This window comes from Abrus precatorius, unplaced genomic scaffold (assembly GCF_003935025.1).
Source record: "Abrus precatorius isolate BTA unplaced genomic scaffold, Abrus_2018 Scaffold9, whole genome shotgun sequence".
NCBI lineage: Eukaryota > Viridiplantae > Streptophyta > Magnoliopsida > Fabales > Fabaceae > Abrus > Abrus precatorius.
The window spans coordinates 4,384,459-4,398,939 of NW_020874439.1; the positions used below are offsets into that span (position 1 = coordinate 4,384,459).

General features: G+C 29.7%; 1 protein-coding gene across 1 annotated transcript; it reads left to right on the forward strand.

Moving 5' to 3' along the window:
* Nucleotides 1-5,687: 5,687 nt before the first annotated feature.
* LOC113850624 (disease resistance protein RGA2-like) lies at nucleotides 5,688-8,465 on the forward strand. Its single transcript, XM_027481204.1, has 2 exons — nucleotides 5,688-7,283; nucleotides 7,572-8,465. The coding sequence occupies exons 1-2, from the start codon at nucleotides 5,688-5,690 to the stop codon at nucleotides 8,463-8,465; spliced, it is 2,490 nt and encodes an 829-aa protein (XP_027337005.1).
* The last annotated feature ends 6,016 nt before the right edge of the window (nucleotides 8,466-14,481 follow it).

Genomic DNA, 14,481 nt, shown 5'->3' on the forward strand with positions numbered 1-14,481 from the left:
ACCCGGGACATCCCACTCTATTGCCTACACTTGTCTTCGTCAACGTGCTAAGCCTCTTCTTTCTCTTTGTTGATGCAATTGATCTATGTGTAAAACTGGATTGACGAGATTACCACTTTGTACTGGAGGAATTGAGGATGAAACAAGCTCTAATATGTGATCTTGCTCCTTTTTCAGTGATAGGAGAGTCTTAGATAAGTCTTTTAATTCATTAAAGGTAAAGCAATCCTGTCCATCAGTGCTCAAGTAATGCAATCTCTCCATCGCATCACCTTAAAAATAGTCAACAATAACCATTACTATAATTTTGTATATAAAAAAAAGTAATAGTGAACAAAGTATATATTTCTATTAACATATCGACAAAGCTGATAAAGCTGCATCTCTGGTCATCCAATGACGAGTGTGACTAACATACCATCGCATGTATTCTAAATTTGAGCTCAGTAAACCATACTGAGGCTCATTAGTCATCACCTAAAGTCCTCTACTCTCCCAAATTTCTAACATAGCACTAAACTTGGCTGACCAATCTTCTTTAGTCTTCCCTCTAAGTGTAAGGTCATGTAGCTGGTCAGGTTGGTAAGGAGTTCTTAGTATGTGTTGAACCATACCAACTTGACGCATTACTCTATCAGGTTGGTGCCACTTACATACCTGAAAACATATAAATGGCACCACTGCCCTCCATAAGTCCATACTGTCTCTACAAATATATGGTAATATATTGATGAGTTCTATATTGTATGGCACCCACACAATCTGTATGATGACATAAAAATAGGATTAATAATAAATCAAAATTAATTACTGTAATATACCATATTTAATACATGTTATTTAAATAAGTAACTCAGCAAAAGTTGGCTATAATACCTCATCACGTGCTAGACGATAAAAAAATATATCTGTAGTACTGGACATATTTCTTTCCTTCTGATACTGTGGGATAACCATCTGCAAGTAATTTTGACCATAAAAACATGAAGTCAAACAAATAACATAATAGAAAACCTACAAATGCGTAGAAAAACAATAACAATAACAACTTACCTAACACCATAAGGAAGATTAGGACATGTATAGGGAGTATTGGTAGGTGCTATCTAGGGAAATCTATCCCAAGCCCATATCACAATCAACACAGCAAGTCCTCCAATAGCAACACGATCAATGTTGGTGGTCATGCATAGCTCTCGGTACAAATAACCTAGAACTGTAGAACCCTAACTATATTGACCGGTCAACTCAAAATCTTCAAGTAAAGGCAAGTACCTCATAGATACCCTACTGCTAGAGTGATCAGGAAGCATGAATCCTCTAATAAGCCTCAATATATATGCCCTAGTACATTGAGTAATTTGCAGTGGAGTTTGATTATGCATGGCAATATGGGTGAAGTGCTTGTCTAACCAGCTCATCTTCAAGAAACTCCCTACAGAAGCATCTTATCATGGTCTGATACCTAGGCTGTCTTCAACAATCTGTGCCTAATCATCTCCAGGGGGCATGTGGAAGATGTGCGTCTCGGGCCTCCACCTGTCTACTAATTTAGTAATTAATCCCATGTCTACAGGAAGCTGAGACAAATTAGCCACTCTAATAAAACCTGCTAACTCCATATGTGGAATAATTTCTTCCAGAACACCCTCTAATCCACTAGAAATATTTTGACTCTTCCTAATCCTCAATGTTGGGTGATCATGTCCATCCCAAATATGTTCAGAAATATGGATACTCTGAAACCGATGAAGTGATGGATCTTCTGGCCCGGGATTAATAACCCTACTTTGTTGTGAAGATGATGCCATCTATATAACAACAAAAAATATTAGTAAAATAATTTCATTCAATAACAATAATAATAATTTATATTTTACTAACATATTAATAATACATATTTTATAATAGTTAAACAAATTTACTAACAAATCATTATCATATTGTAATGACATAAATATATATTCATTGCAATATATTTAAATGCAAAAATCAGGTATATAAAAAAAATTAAATCATAACTATAATTTTTTTAACAATATAATTAACTAAATTACTAACCTATATTCTATACAAATCAGGTATAATCTCATCAATTAAATCATAACTATAATTTTTTTTAAACAAAATAAATAACTAAATTATTAACCTATATTCTATACAAATTATAATTTATGCAATATCAATTTTATTTTAAATAAATCAATTCTTATTTACATTTTTATACATATTACTAAAGATATATAAATTTTTAATTATTGTAACTTTTTTTCATATTAAAAAGTATTTAATAAACTTTATACAAATAATGTTATGTTATTTAAATACAAAACTCTAATTACTAGCATAAAATTAAATTAAATTTTTATTTGTTTATATTTCAAATTTAAATCTACATAAATTACATTCAGCTTATAATTATATAAATAATATTACATTTTTTAAAGTAAAAAATATAATTATTTACATACAAATTTTATACATACATAAACTTCATACAAATTATGATTATATCTTAATTATTTTACATTATTACTGCATTTCAAATTTGACAATTTTAAAATTTTACTTAATTTATTATATAGGTATAAAAATTATTTATTACAATAAAACTAATTATAAATTATTATATTTAGTTTTATATAATTATTTTATTTAACTCATTTTCTATTATTTTGCATTTTTACAAATATATATAACAATTGTTGCAAACAAATTTTAATTTAACCTATCTTTTTAACAGTTAATCATAATTTTACATTTTAATCAACTATATCACATTTTATTTTTTCTAAAAACATATCAATCTATATATAAATAAATGAAAAACTATTTAAAATTTAAATTATTTTTTACTAACTTCAATATGCATACAAATCAAATTAGAAATAATATATAAATATGCATATTACATGTCTATACCTTTCTTCATAATACAAATCAAAACAAATTTTTAGACAAATTTTGGAAACAAGACCCTGCACGATAGAGGAGTAAAGATGAGAAATGAAAATGGAAATGGAGGAAAAGAGGAAAAAAACCGGTCAAGGTTACTATTTAACCGGTTACGTGTTAAAATTTGAATGGTTTCATCAACGGCAGGGCGAAATACACTGTCGCCAGTAGAAGCGCAAAAATTCTGAGATGTTGCCATGTGTATCAAAATCTCCTCAGCCGTCCATTTTGAATTTATTTTTATTATTTATTTTTAATTTTATTGACTTTTATGATTCTAATAGCGAAACAAGTGTCGTTACAGTCACGTGTCACTATCCAATTAATTGGGCTCTAAGTGTGGCAAAACTTAGTGATTATTTTGCCAATTAAGTCACGAAACTAATTTAAGTTTGACACATGCTATTATCTTATTTATTTTATAATTTTTGTTTCAAAATAAATATTAAAAAAATTTAAAAATAAATTACATTCGCCAGCTATTATGGCAAAAAATGGGTCCACGTGACGAAAAATCTCAGACAGAAAAATTATTTCAGATTACCTATAAAGTGATAAATTAATTTTTAAATTACAATATTAAAATAAATTTGCCTATAAAAGTTACATTTTGAATTTGTAAAAATTAGAACAAAACATTGACAGTGAGTGATGCAATATATCGTAAGTTTCAAGTAACATCTTGAGATGACAAAGTTATTAACTTAGATAAATTGTTGCTCATGGAGTGTTAATTATTGAAGCTCTGAATACAGCCATATCAAAATCTCTACACATACAAGTGTAATTAAAATAAAGTAACTATTTACCGCATTCACATGCATATCATATAAAGCTATTATGCAAAACACAAACACCAACTTCCTCCTTCTAGAATGTATGTTGTTACACCCATATATTTGTTGCCACTTCAATTTTAAAAAAATTATATAAAATACTTTTACTATTAGTGTAGTTATAAGAGAGATAAATATATATTTTAGATAAAAATAATGATGCACATAATTTTTTAACTCGACGACGACTACACGGAAAAGAAAAGAACCGACAAGTCACAATAATTAATCTCAACTTTTGATTAAATTATTATTATATTTATAATATTAGATCGAAGATAAGAGCAAGCATTAACCATTAAGACTTAGAAAAGACGGTTTGAGTGAGATAGCTAATTACAAAAGTGTCCCTGTGATGGGCAGATATAAGAGCAATAATGTTTATACTGCAGCCATTGCCAATCACAAACTGAACACAGTGAAATCTCTTCTCTTCTTCATCATATCTAAGAAATATGGAAAACGTTCCATTTGCTGTTACGTCTAATCTCATTCACAGGTTCCTTTTTCACCTTTCTTCAATTTAAACAATAACTATCCATTTTTTAATTCTTCCATAACATGCTTAGCTCACAGTTTAGTTTTTTTTTTCGTTATAGTTTTCACTGGTTCTTATTTTGTTTGTTTTAATCTCTTTCACCCTTTTGTTATTTTTTTTCGTAAAAGCTATATCTTTTTATTTTCCTTGAATATTTGTTTCTAATGCTTAGTATTTAAAGTTTATTTACTAATATTATTTTATAAAATTTTAATTTACATCAGTAAAGTAATTAAAATGTTGTAAACATTTACATTTTTTTTTTGTTTATAAGTTAATATGCATGCTATCCAATCTTGTTATCATGCTAAAATCTCAAAAAATAATATCTTAACGTAATCAAGATATTTAAAATAAAAATTAATCACGGTGCTGTCAGAATTGAAATAATAGAGAAATATAGATTACCTTGTTTATACATTTTATATGTAAACCTTATAAAAACACAAATTACTCTTTTATTCGAGAATGAACACAGACTGGTGCACACAAGGCAAATTCATATGATACTGAATTACAATAAATTACTTTCTATGATAATTTTTACGAGATCAACCTTAATAAAAAATAATTATGTGTTATAAATTAATCTTACGTTGGAAAATGTTCCTATAATTATACACTACGTCCTATTCTATTAGGGGATTACATTAATAATAATATTTTAATAAAATATCTTAAACAAGGAGATTTTGGAGTGATAATTGATATTTGTTTTCTCTTGTACTAAAATTATAAAATATAAATATCTACTTTTAGATGTGTTAACGAGATTTGTACTAACAAAAATAAAATATACTCGTGTCGTGCATATGGAAATTATGATTGGGTAATAAGGATTTGTAACTGAGCTGGCCATGAACAAATCATGATTCAATCAATTGAATTTGTAGATTATTATTACATATATTTTCCCTTTACCTCGATTCTTATGCCAGTATTTTTAGACATTGCCCAACTTTCTCTCAACAAAGCACCCTTCTCTGTTGTCTTTCTTAATCATTTTAACGATGGCTGATTCAGTTCCATTTGCTGTTACTTCAAATCTCAGGTTGGCTTCCGCAGATTTTCTTGAATTTGGAAAGCAATATGATTTGACGGAAGACTTGGAAGATCTTAAGAACACTATTGAATCCATCAATGTTAAGCTCCTTGATGCAGACGATAAACAAGATCAAGATGATGGTGTGCGAGTTTGGATCAGAAGGTTCAAGAAAGTACTCCATGCCGCAGATGACTCCTTAGATAACCTTGCTATCCAATTCAGGAGAGACAAATTGGGTGCACCAGAAGGAAAAGAAGTAGACAAGGTATTTCTTTCCATTTCATCTTCCAATCAAATTCCTTTATACAGTGAAATGCCTGACAAAATTAAAGAAATACGAGAAAGTTTTAATGGTGTGGTAAAGGAAATGAAGGATTTGAATTTAAGCCCAACATCAGCGGTGCTTAAGCAAACTAACAGTGAATGGAGGGAAACATGTTCTTTTGTGCTAGAATCTGATATCATTGGAAGAGATGATAGTAAAAAGGAGATTATTAGTATGTTAAGACAACCCGATGAAAACCGAAAAGTTTCTGTGATTGCTATTGTTGGCCTCGGTGGCTTGGGGAAGACAACGCTTGCTCAGTTCGTGTATAATGACTTGGAAGTGCAGAATTTGTTTGAAATGCAAATGTGGGTGTGTGTCTCTGATAACTTTGATGTGAAAACTATTCTGAAGAAAATATTAGAATCAATTACGGGCGACCAAGTTGAAGACAAGTTATCATTAGGCAACTTGCAAAGAAAACTTCATGAAGAAGTAAGAGGTAAGAAATATTTGTTGGTCCTGGATGACATTTGGAATGATAGTCACGACAAATGGATTGAATTGAGAAAGTACTTGATGTGTGGCGCTCAAGATAGTAAGATTTTAGTGACAACTCGAAGTGAAAATGTAGCTAAGGCAATGACAGCTAGCACTTCCTATCCTTTGAAAGGTTTGACTGATGAAGCATCTTGGAGTTTGTTGAAGAGCGTTGCATTTGAGGATGATTTCAAAGGAGTGAATCAAAATCTAGAATCAATGGGGAAAGAAATAGCCAAAAAATGTAAGGGGGTTCCACTAGCAGGTAAAACCCTGGGAGGCCTGTTAAGAAGACTAAACGAAGAAAGTGAATGGGAGAATGTTTTATTTGGTGACTTCTGGAAATTATGTGAAGAGCAAAATAGTATCATGCCAATTCTAAAACTCAGTTACCGCAACTTGTCGCCAGAAATGAGACAATGTTTTGCTTACTGCTCTTTATACCCCAAGGATTCAGAAATTGAAAAGAATGAGTTGATTCAGTTGTGGATGGCACAGGGTTACCTTAAATGTTCGACTGAAAAACAGCACATGGAGGATGTTGGTAATCAACTTGTAAAGATGTTTCTGATGAACTCATTTTTTCAAGATGCAGAAAATGATGAATATGGTGAGATCATTAGTTTCAAAATGCATGATTTAATGCATGATCTTGCAACGCTAGTAGCTGGCAATGATTATTGTTACTTGGATAGTAAGGCAGAAAAAGTTGAAGGTAGACCCATGCACGTATCATTGGAATCTGATGAGGCCATTCATTTGTTGAAATCATTAGATCCGAGCAGGCTGCGAACTTTGATTCTGCGGTATTACTTGAAAGAGGAGGAAGATTTGTCGGTTATTTCAGAGTTCAAATACTTACGTGTCTTGAGGATGCATCATCTCTCTGATTCCACTGAACATTTGAAGCATTTAAGATACCTTGCTTTAACGCAACAAACAAGTCTTCCCAAATCCATGAGCAATCTTGTTTTCCTACAAACATTAAAATTGTGGAAGTGCGATGAAGAATCATTTTCAGAAGTAGTCACAAAATTAGTCAATTTGAGGTGCCTTGATATTGCTTACCCCTTGACGGGAATGGCAGTTGGGTTGGGAAACTTATCCTCATTGCAATTCTTATCGACCTTCTTTGTGGGAGACAGCCAAAGATATGGCACATTAAATGAACTGAAGGACTTAAACCTAATAAGAGGCAAATTACAAATTGTGGATCTGAACAGTGTGAGAGACGTGGCTCTGGAATCACAGGAAGTAAATTTAAAAGAAAAAAAATTCCTTCAATCCTTGGCTCTGTATTGGTCGTCTAGAGATATCTGTAACAGCGACAGCTTACAATTATTGGAAAACCTTCAACCGAACCGTAATCTTAAGCGTTTGCAGGTGAATTATTATCCAGGTGTGCTTTTCCCAAATTGGCTCTCTCTCCTCACAAATGTTGTTGACATCCATCTGTCTCAGCTTTCTAAATGCCGCTGTCTCCCTCCGTTGGAACGTCTCCCTTACCTGAAGTCACTTGAGATATGGTATCTTTATGAATTGGAATACATATATCTCTGCGAAGATGGCTTTGCAGTAACGTTCTTTCCCTCTTTGGAGAGCCTCACATTAGAGTATTGTCCTAAGCTTATGGGATGGTGGAGGCGGGGAGATGATATCAATGATTCAGATAATCTCTCCTTACCTCTCTCATTTCCTCATCTTTCTCGATTAGTTGTCTCTGAATGTCGACAGTTGACTTGCATGCCTACTTTTCCAAACGTTAAGGATATAAAATGGTTTAAATCCAGTGAGAAGCCATTAATAGGAACACTAAACACAACAGCGTCAACATGTTCAGCTAACTCATCTTCCTCCTCTGCTCCTCTTTCCATGCTCAAACAATTGGACATATCTGATCCTGCGATATTTCCAAAGGGTTGGAAGCAAAATCTGACTTCTCTGGAGTCTCTTCAAATTCAATTCTGTGTAAGGGAAACACTTGAGGAACTTGATACTGGGTTTAAGGACGACACCAACTGCCTTCCTTCGCTGCGAAAAATCAGCATAAATAGGTGTGGAAAGCTAAAGGCTTTGCCAGATTGGATTTGCAACCTCTCATCGCTTCAGCGTATCACAATCTCACGCTGTCCAAAATTGGCATCGCTGCCCGAAGGAATGAGTGGTCTTACCAACTTAAAGATGTTTGAAGTGAGGAGATGTTCCCTCTTGATTAAAGAATGCCGGAGAGAGACAAGTGCTGTTAATCGCCAAATCGCACACATCCCACGAATTATCCTTGGTTGATCACTGATCATAAAGGCACTGATATGATTCTGATGGGTATTTATTTAATAATCCTTAGTGATTACTGATCTGACGCGTGTTTATTCAGTGTAAACGTCGGGTATTGTATTTGCTTTGTTAATAAAATACTTTTAACTAGTTTTTGAGTTATAAATACAAATTATCCTAATCATATTAATTTTCAAATGTTAAACATTATCGGAGTTTTAACCGTCATATATTTAATGCCAATAAGTTTTTTTCTTTTCCTTTTCACCGATGTTACCACAAAAATATAATTTTTAAATTAAAATTTAAATATTATATAATTTAACTTATAAATAAATATTCAATTATTAATAATAAATATATAAAAATTTAAAATTATTTTATAATTAATAAAATTTATAAAATATATAACTATTTATATTTTTAATAATAATATTCTATTATATTAAATAAGATTAAATTAAAAAAATTAAAATTAAAAACTAAATAAAAATATTTAATATAAAATTTAAATTAAGACTAAATTAAATAAAAAATAAATGTTGAATGCATAAAAAGTTATGTGACATAATGAGAAAGATAACTAATACCTAAAAACCTTCTCACTTAAAAATTAGGACCCAACTTATAAAGGTATTTATGTATGTAGGGAATTAATTATTGATGTAAAAAAAATATATACTAATTTGAGTTTTTTCTACTTCATAAATGTAAAATATAAGTTGATGTTTTATATAGTTTCAATTTCTATTTATTTTTTACAAATTTTTTACACGTTCGTTCTTAGTTTTGAATTGAAGGTAAATTTTCAAATTTTAGTTTTATCATAGAAAGAGTTATTGTTTTAATATTTATAGGTAAAAAAGAAGAAAGGAGAAAAAAAAAGAAATTATGAATATTGAAGAGTTCCTAAAAATTGTTAGATTTCTATAATGTTGAGAAGTACTTACAATAGAACAATTTTTTTTTTCTCCCGTTTTGATTTCACATTTGGGTGACTTTTTTATTATAGTGATTTAGTTTCTAAAAACTACTCTTTGGAAGGCAAAGTTGAAGAAAGTAAACTAGATGTTGCCACCAATGTACTATTGGGACTCTATAAGAGCATTTTTCTCAACCTTGTTTCTTTTTTTCTATACTTTCGTCTTGTCTTTTCCCACAAAGTAACTTTTCTTTTAGTTCACTTAGTTATCAAAATGTTTGTGTTATTCATGGTAAGGTTTTTGGAATTACAACACAGAATGCATAGTGTTACTCTGTTTTTTGTTGAAAGTGAACTTTTTTATTAGAAAATGAGAGTACTATGCATCAAATTTCTAATTGTTTGGTGAAAGAGACTTTAAATCATGTGAAGAATCAAATCATGTTACCATTGATTGAAATATCTTGTTTCTAATTTATTTCTTCATAGACTTCATTGGATTTGTTTGGTCTAGTAACACATGTCCAACTGCATACAGTAAGATATTGCTACATTATTGTTGTTAATTAAATTTTATTAGAAACTTAATTATAAAATTTCAAGATTCGATGTGTTAATGGAAGTTTTGTTATGTTATCAATTGATTATTTTGTGTACATGTTCAAGTTTTGTTTATAATCCTTTTCGTTACACAATTTCAAATATATTGGCTAAATAATGCATAGTAACAAATTTTTTCTCTTTAATGCTTTTGTTGCAAAAAGTTGTCAGAAATAAACTAATGATTCACTTTAGTTGATCAGTTTACGAGGCAATTTCGTTGAATTATGTCATGAGTACATCTATTGGAGTTAGTTTTGGTCATTGTTATAGTCACACCATCAGTTCAAAAGAAGCCATAAGAACCTAGTTTGTTCCTTAAAATTGATCTGGTGTTGTCTAATGCAAGATAGATTGTGTTTGTGTTGTTCATTAAAATTAATTCTATTTGACTTCAAATTAAACAGATGCTACGTATAAATACAACCTATATATGATTAAATTAATATTAATTTTAGGATCAATTTTAATTAAATATTTAAAATTAATTCTACTGCTTTTAAATATTTAAAATTAGTAATATAAAATGATATTGATAAAATCATAATTTAAAATATTCTCTTTATATTCAAAAAGAGAGTCCAATTGTACATGTAGAAAACTAAGTGGATTGTTCAAATGTACCTTTGCTGCAGACTGAAAAAAAGACTTTGGCACAATATTAATTAACATATAAGAACTACTAAATGTAGCCAAAGGATTGATATAAGTTGCATGATCAATCATAATATATATATATAGTTTCTAATTATTCTCCATATCTTGTGACTGAATTTTTTTTACGTGGATGATACAAGCCTTACATTTTCATTCTTGTAATAATCTTACTGTAAGGTCTCTGAAGAGCTCACATTGCTATATATGCTTGTGAGGGTGCCATATTTTTTCATATCAGTATTCAAGCTCCTAGTACAATCTCCAATACTGATGGATTTTACATTTCAGCTTCCAAAAATATCTTGATAAGAGATTCCATCATAGGAACTGGTAAATTAACCCAAGTTTTTATCTTATGTGCACATGAAATTAAATTACATGTAGTGTTTTAAAAAAACTACTATATGTGCAGTTTTAATTTACATTGTTTTTCTCAACAGGTGATGATTGTATTGCCATCAATAGTGGCTTCTCTTACATTAATTCTACCGAGTTTCTAGTGGACCAGGCCATGGAATAAGGTTTACATAAATAGTGATGATATCAAACTATGAAAATTAATTATTTTTTTATTCAAATAATAATTTTGTTATTCCAATGTTTCTATTCAATTTAAAAAAATGAAATAATCAGCGTTGGCAGTCTTGGTAGAAATAAAGCTCATAATATAGTGGAAGATGTTTATGTAAGAAATTGCAGCTTTACAAGGACTTCAAATGGAGCAAGAATCAAGACATTTTAGTAAATAATTAATGGATCTGAATTCTCTCGTGTTTGTGGGAATTGGACGTTTACACTTTCGCTGAAGGAAAAATGGGTTAGGTTAAGTGAAAATAAAGAAAATAAATAAAAAGTTTATATTTTGACACACTTTTCTAGTATATATATACGTACTTATTCTTAATTTGAGTAAATTTTTACACTAATTACCTTTAAATTTGTTAAAGATGAACTTGTTTCAGAATATACTAAATTCATGGACATTTTGGGCACAAATTCAAAAAAATTATGCAAATCTAGATAAAACACATCCAATCCACAAGTAGGCAGCATGCTCATGCTATGGTACGATGCACAACCGTGTATGATAAAAAGCACGCCCATGCTTCGATATATAGCACGGTCGTGCTCGCATCCAACATGACCGTGCATGTCTTCTGTTACAAAAAACTCATCAAGTTTTTCATCTGATTTGTGAGAAAAGAATTTTAAAATTAAAATTTGAATTTAGATCAAATATTGGGTAACGTCGAAACTGCTAGTGCGTCTCCATGATTGAGTTGCACCCTAAACTCCTACTAAAGGACTTTAGAGGTAACAACAAAGGGCATCCTGTTCTACACCTTGTTTTTGACATTGAATACAATTTTCATTTCACGCCTTGCACTCACTTCTTTCATCAGATTTTTGACACATTCTTGGTAGGACTGAGATTTTTGAGTGATCATACTTAAAAACTAGAAACTTTTCTCACCTCATTCTTTGGGGATAATCCAGTTTGTTAATTTTTTTGACATTGTTATGGTTCTTTTCTTTAGTATGACTAACTAAGTTTATAGCTAGGACTATCGGAACTCTTATTCATGAATTTATGTTATTTTAATATTTGAATCTAAATTTGATTTATGTCTGTGATGAGTGTTTGTCATATTGCGCATAATTATATGTTGTGACTAACCTTAATTAATTACATCATAGACGACCGTACCTCGATTAGTTAATGGATCTCTAAAATAAAATGAGATAAATGATTAGATAGACCAGACCAATCTTTCTCTTCCAATCGTTATTAAATTAACAAGTTCATAGGTGCTTAATGCTTTCTTTAATTGATATCTTGCGTGATCATTGTAGATATCAATTTAGAGAGAAGAACATAATACTACATAACCATTGCGTATTAATAGTATTTGTATGAATGATTGGTAATCACAAGAAAATTAGATTTAGAGTCAGACAAAAGAATAACATAAAGGATTGAATAAGTAAACTCATACGTCCTATGTTCCTCTCCTATAAGTTCAACTAAGACGTATGTTGTGTTACTTGCTCTGAATTTCACTGAATTGATTTCTGTTTTACTTAATTTTGAATCTTACATCCTTTAAGTTCAAACAATTGAATTTAAAAAATCTTAGTAATTGAAAACAGTCTTTATGTGTAACGATAATTTGGAAACTTAATTTACAAACTTTTTATTACTTTTCGATGGGTATACTTGTCTACGAAGAATAACAAAAAAAAAAATTCACAAATTTTGTGCCTTATCCTTTAGTTTTCTGCTATTCCTCTTTCACATGCTTAAGACTCGCTCCCCAACCTCTATATCCAACCCTCTTCAAAATAGAAAGCTTGAGATAAAACTAAAATAGAAAATGGAACAAATATTTTTCGCTTACTGATATATCGAAAAAGTAAATATTTTTCCACTACCTCTCACTACTCGAAAGGATTATTTTTCTTATTTATATATATTATTTTAATTTTAACAAATCAGGTTATGTAAGAAGAATAACTTTTAAACACATCACACTAAACGAGATTTACCGTCTAATAATTATCGAGATCAAAATTTTCTCCAGCTACAGATATTTTTCACTTTTGTTTAAGGCTTTATTTAAAAGTTTGGAGGGAAAAAAGAACAGTTTGAAGGGAGAAGGAGGGGGAAGGAGGTTAGATCCTTCCCTTATTTAGATGTTTAATATTGAGAAAGGAAAGTGATAGGCAGTTTAAATATATAAATAATTTTTAAATTAATATTTTTATTTTTTTAATTTTTTTAAAAAATTATCACTTAGAAAACTAATATTTTATTTTTTTAACAGAAGTTAAAATCTTATTTATGAAATAGTATGAAAGAGTAAGAAAAAGGAAACCTTCAAAATAGGAGAACTCAACAAATAAGTTTTTAGAGAGTTTTAGAGCGTTTAGAAAATCTACTCAAAACCTTTCCCTCTTGATTAAGCAATTTTCAAATAAAATTAAACTCTTCCCTCCCTTCTCCTCCTAAACCTAACTCCCAAACATAGCTTAAAGAAAAAAAAAAAAAAAGCTAACAGTAAGGTGTAATTTACACACAAAAAAGAAGAAGAAAAGAATCAACATAATAGACTCTATAATAATATTTTATCTTGTGATTTAAACTTAACTTTTTATTTATAACTTATCAAAGTTACATTTTAAATTTGTAAAAATTAGAACAAAGCATTGACAGCGAATGATGTGATATATGATAGGTTTCAATGATCATCTTTAGATGACAAAGCTATTAACTTGGATTGTTGGTCATGGAGTGTTCAACATTGTATTGGATCAAATTAACATTGTCTTTGCTAAACCAGAAAGGAGTACCTAAGCTTCTTGCAAAAATGCTCATGGTAAACTCTATTATTCCAAGGGTCTCTTGTTTATTGAAACAATTTTTTAAAGAGTTAAATTTTTAAGCCGTTAACTCTATTGTTCCAAGAGTTCCTTGTGTTTGTAAGATGGAAATCATGAGTAATACGATACTATTTTGTTTTTTTAATGTGACATTATCTTACTGATATCAATTTCATGAAAAGATAAAATATTGTTTTTTATTTATTTTCTATCTCGTATCATAATGAAAAGAAGAATTGGAAATAAAATATATTATCCAAAAGTAATAAATCATACGGTAAAAACACAAATACTAATAACTAAACAATTTGTAAGGTAATATTATTAAAAAATAATATTGTAAAATTATTACAAAATATTATTACAAAATATTATAAATTTAAAAATAGTAATATAATACTATCATAACAAAAATTTTAAAGTAATAAATAACAATAATATACAGTAATAAAATAAAGTAATTTAGTA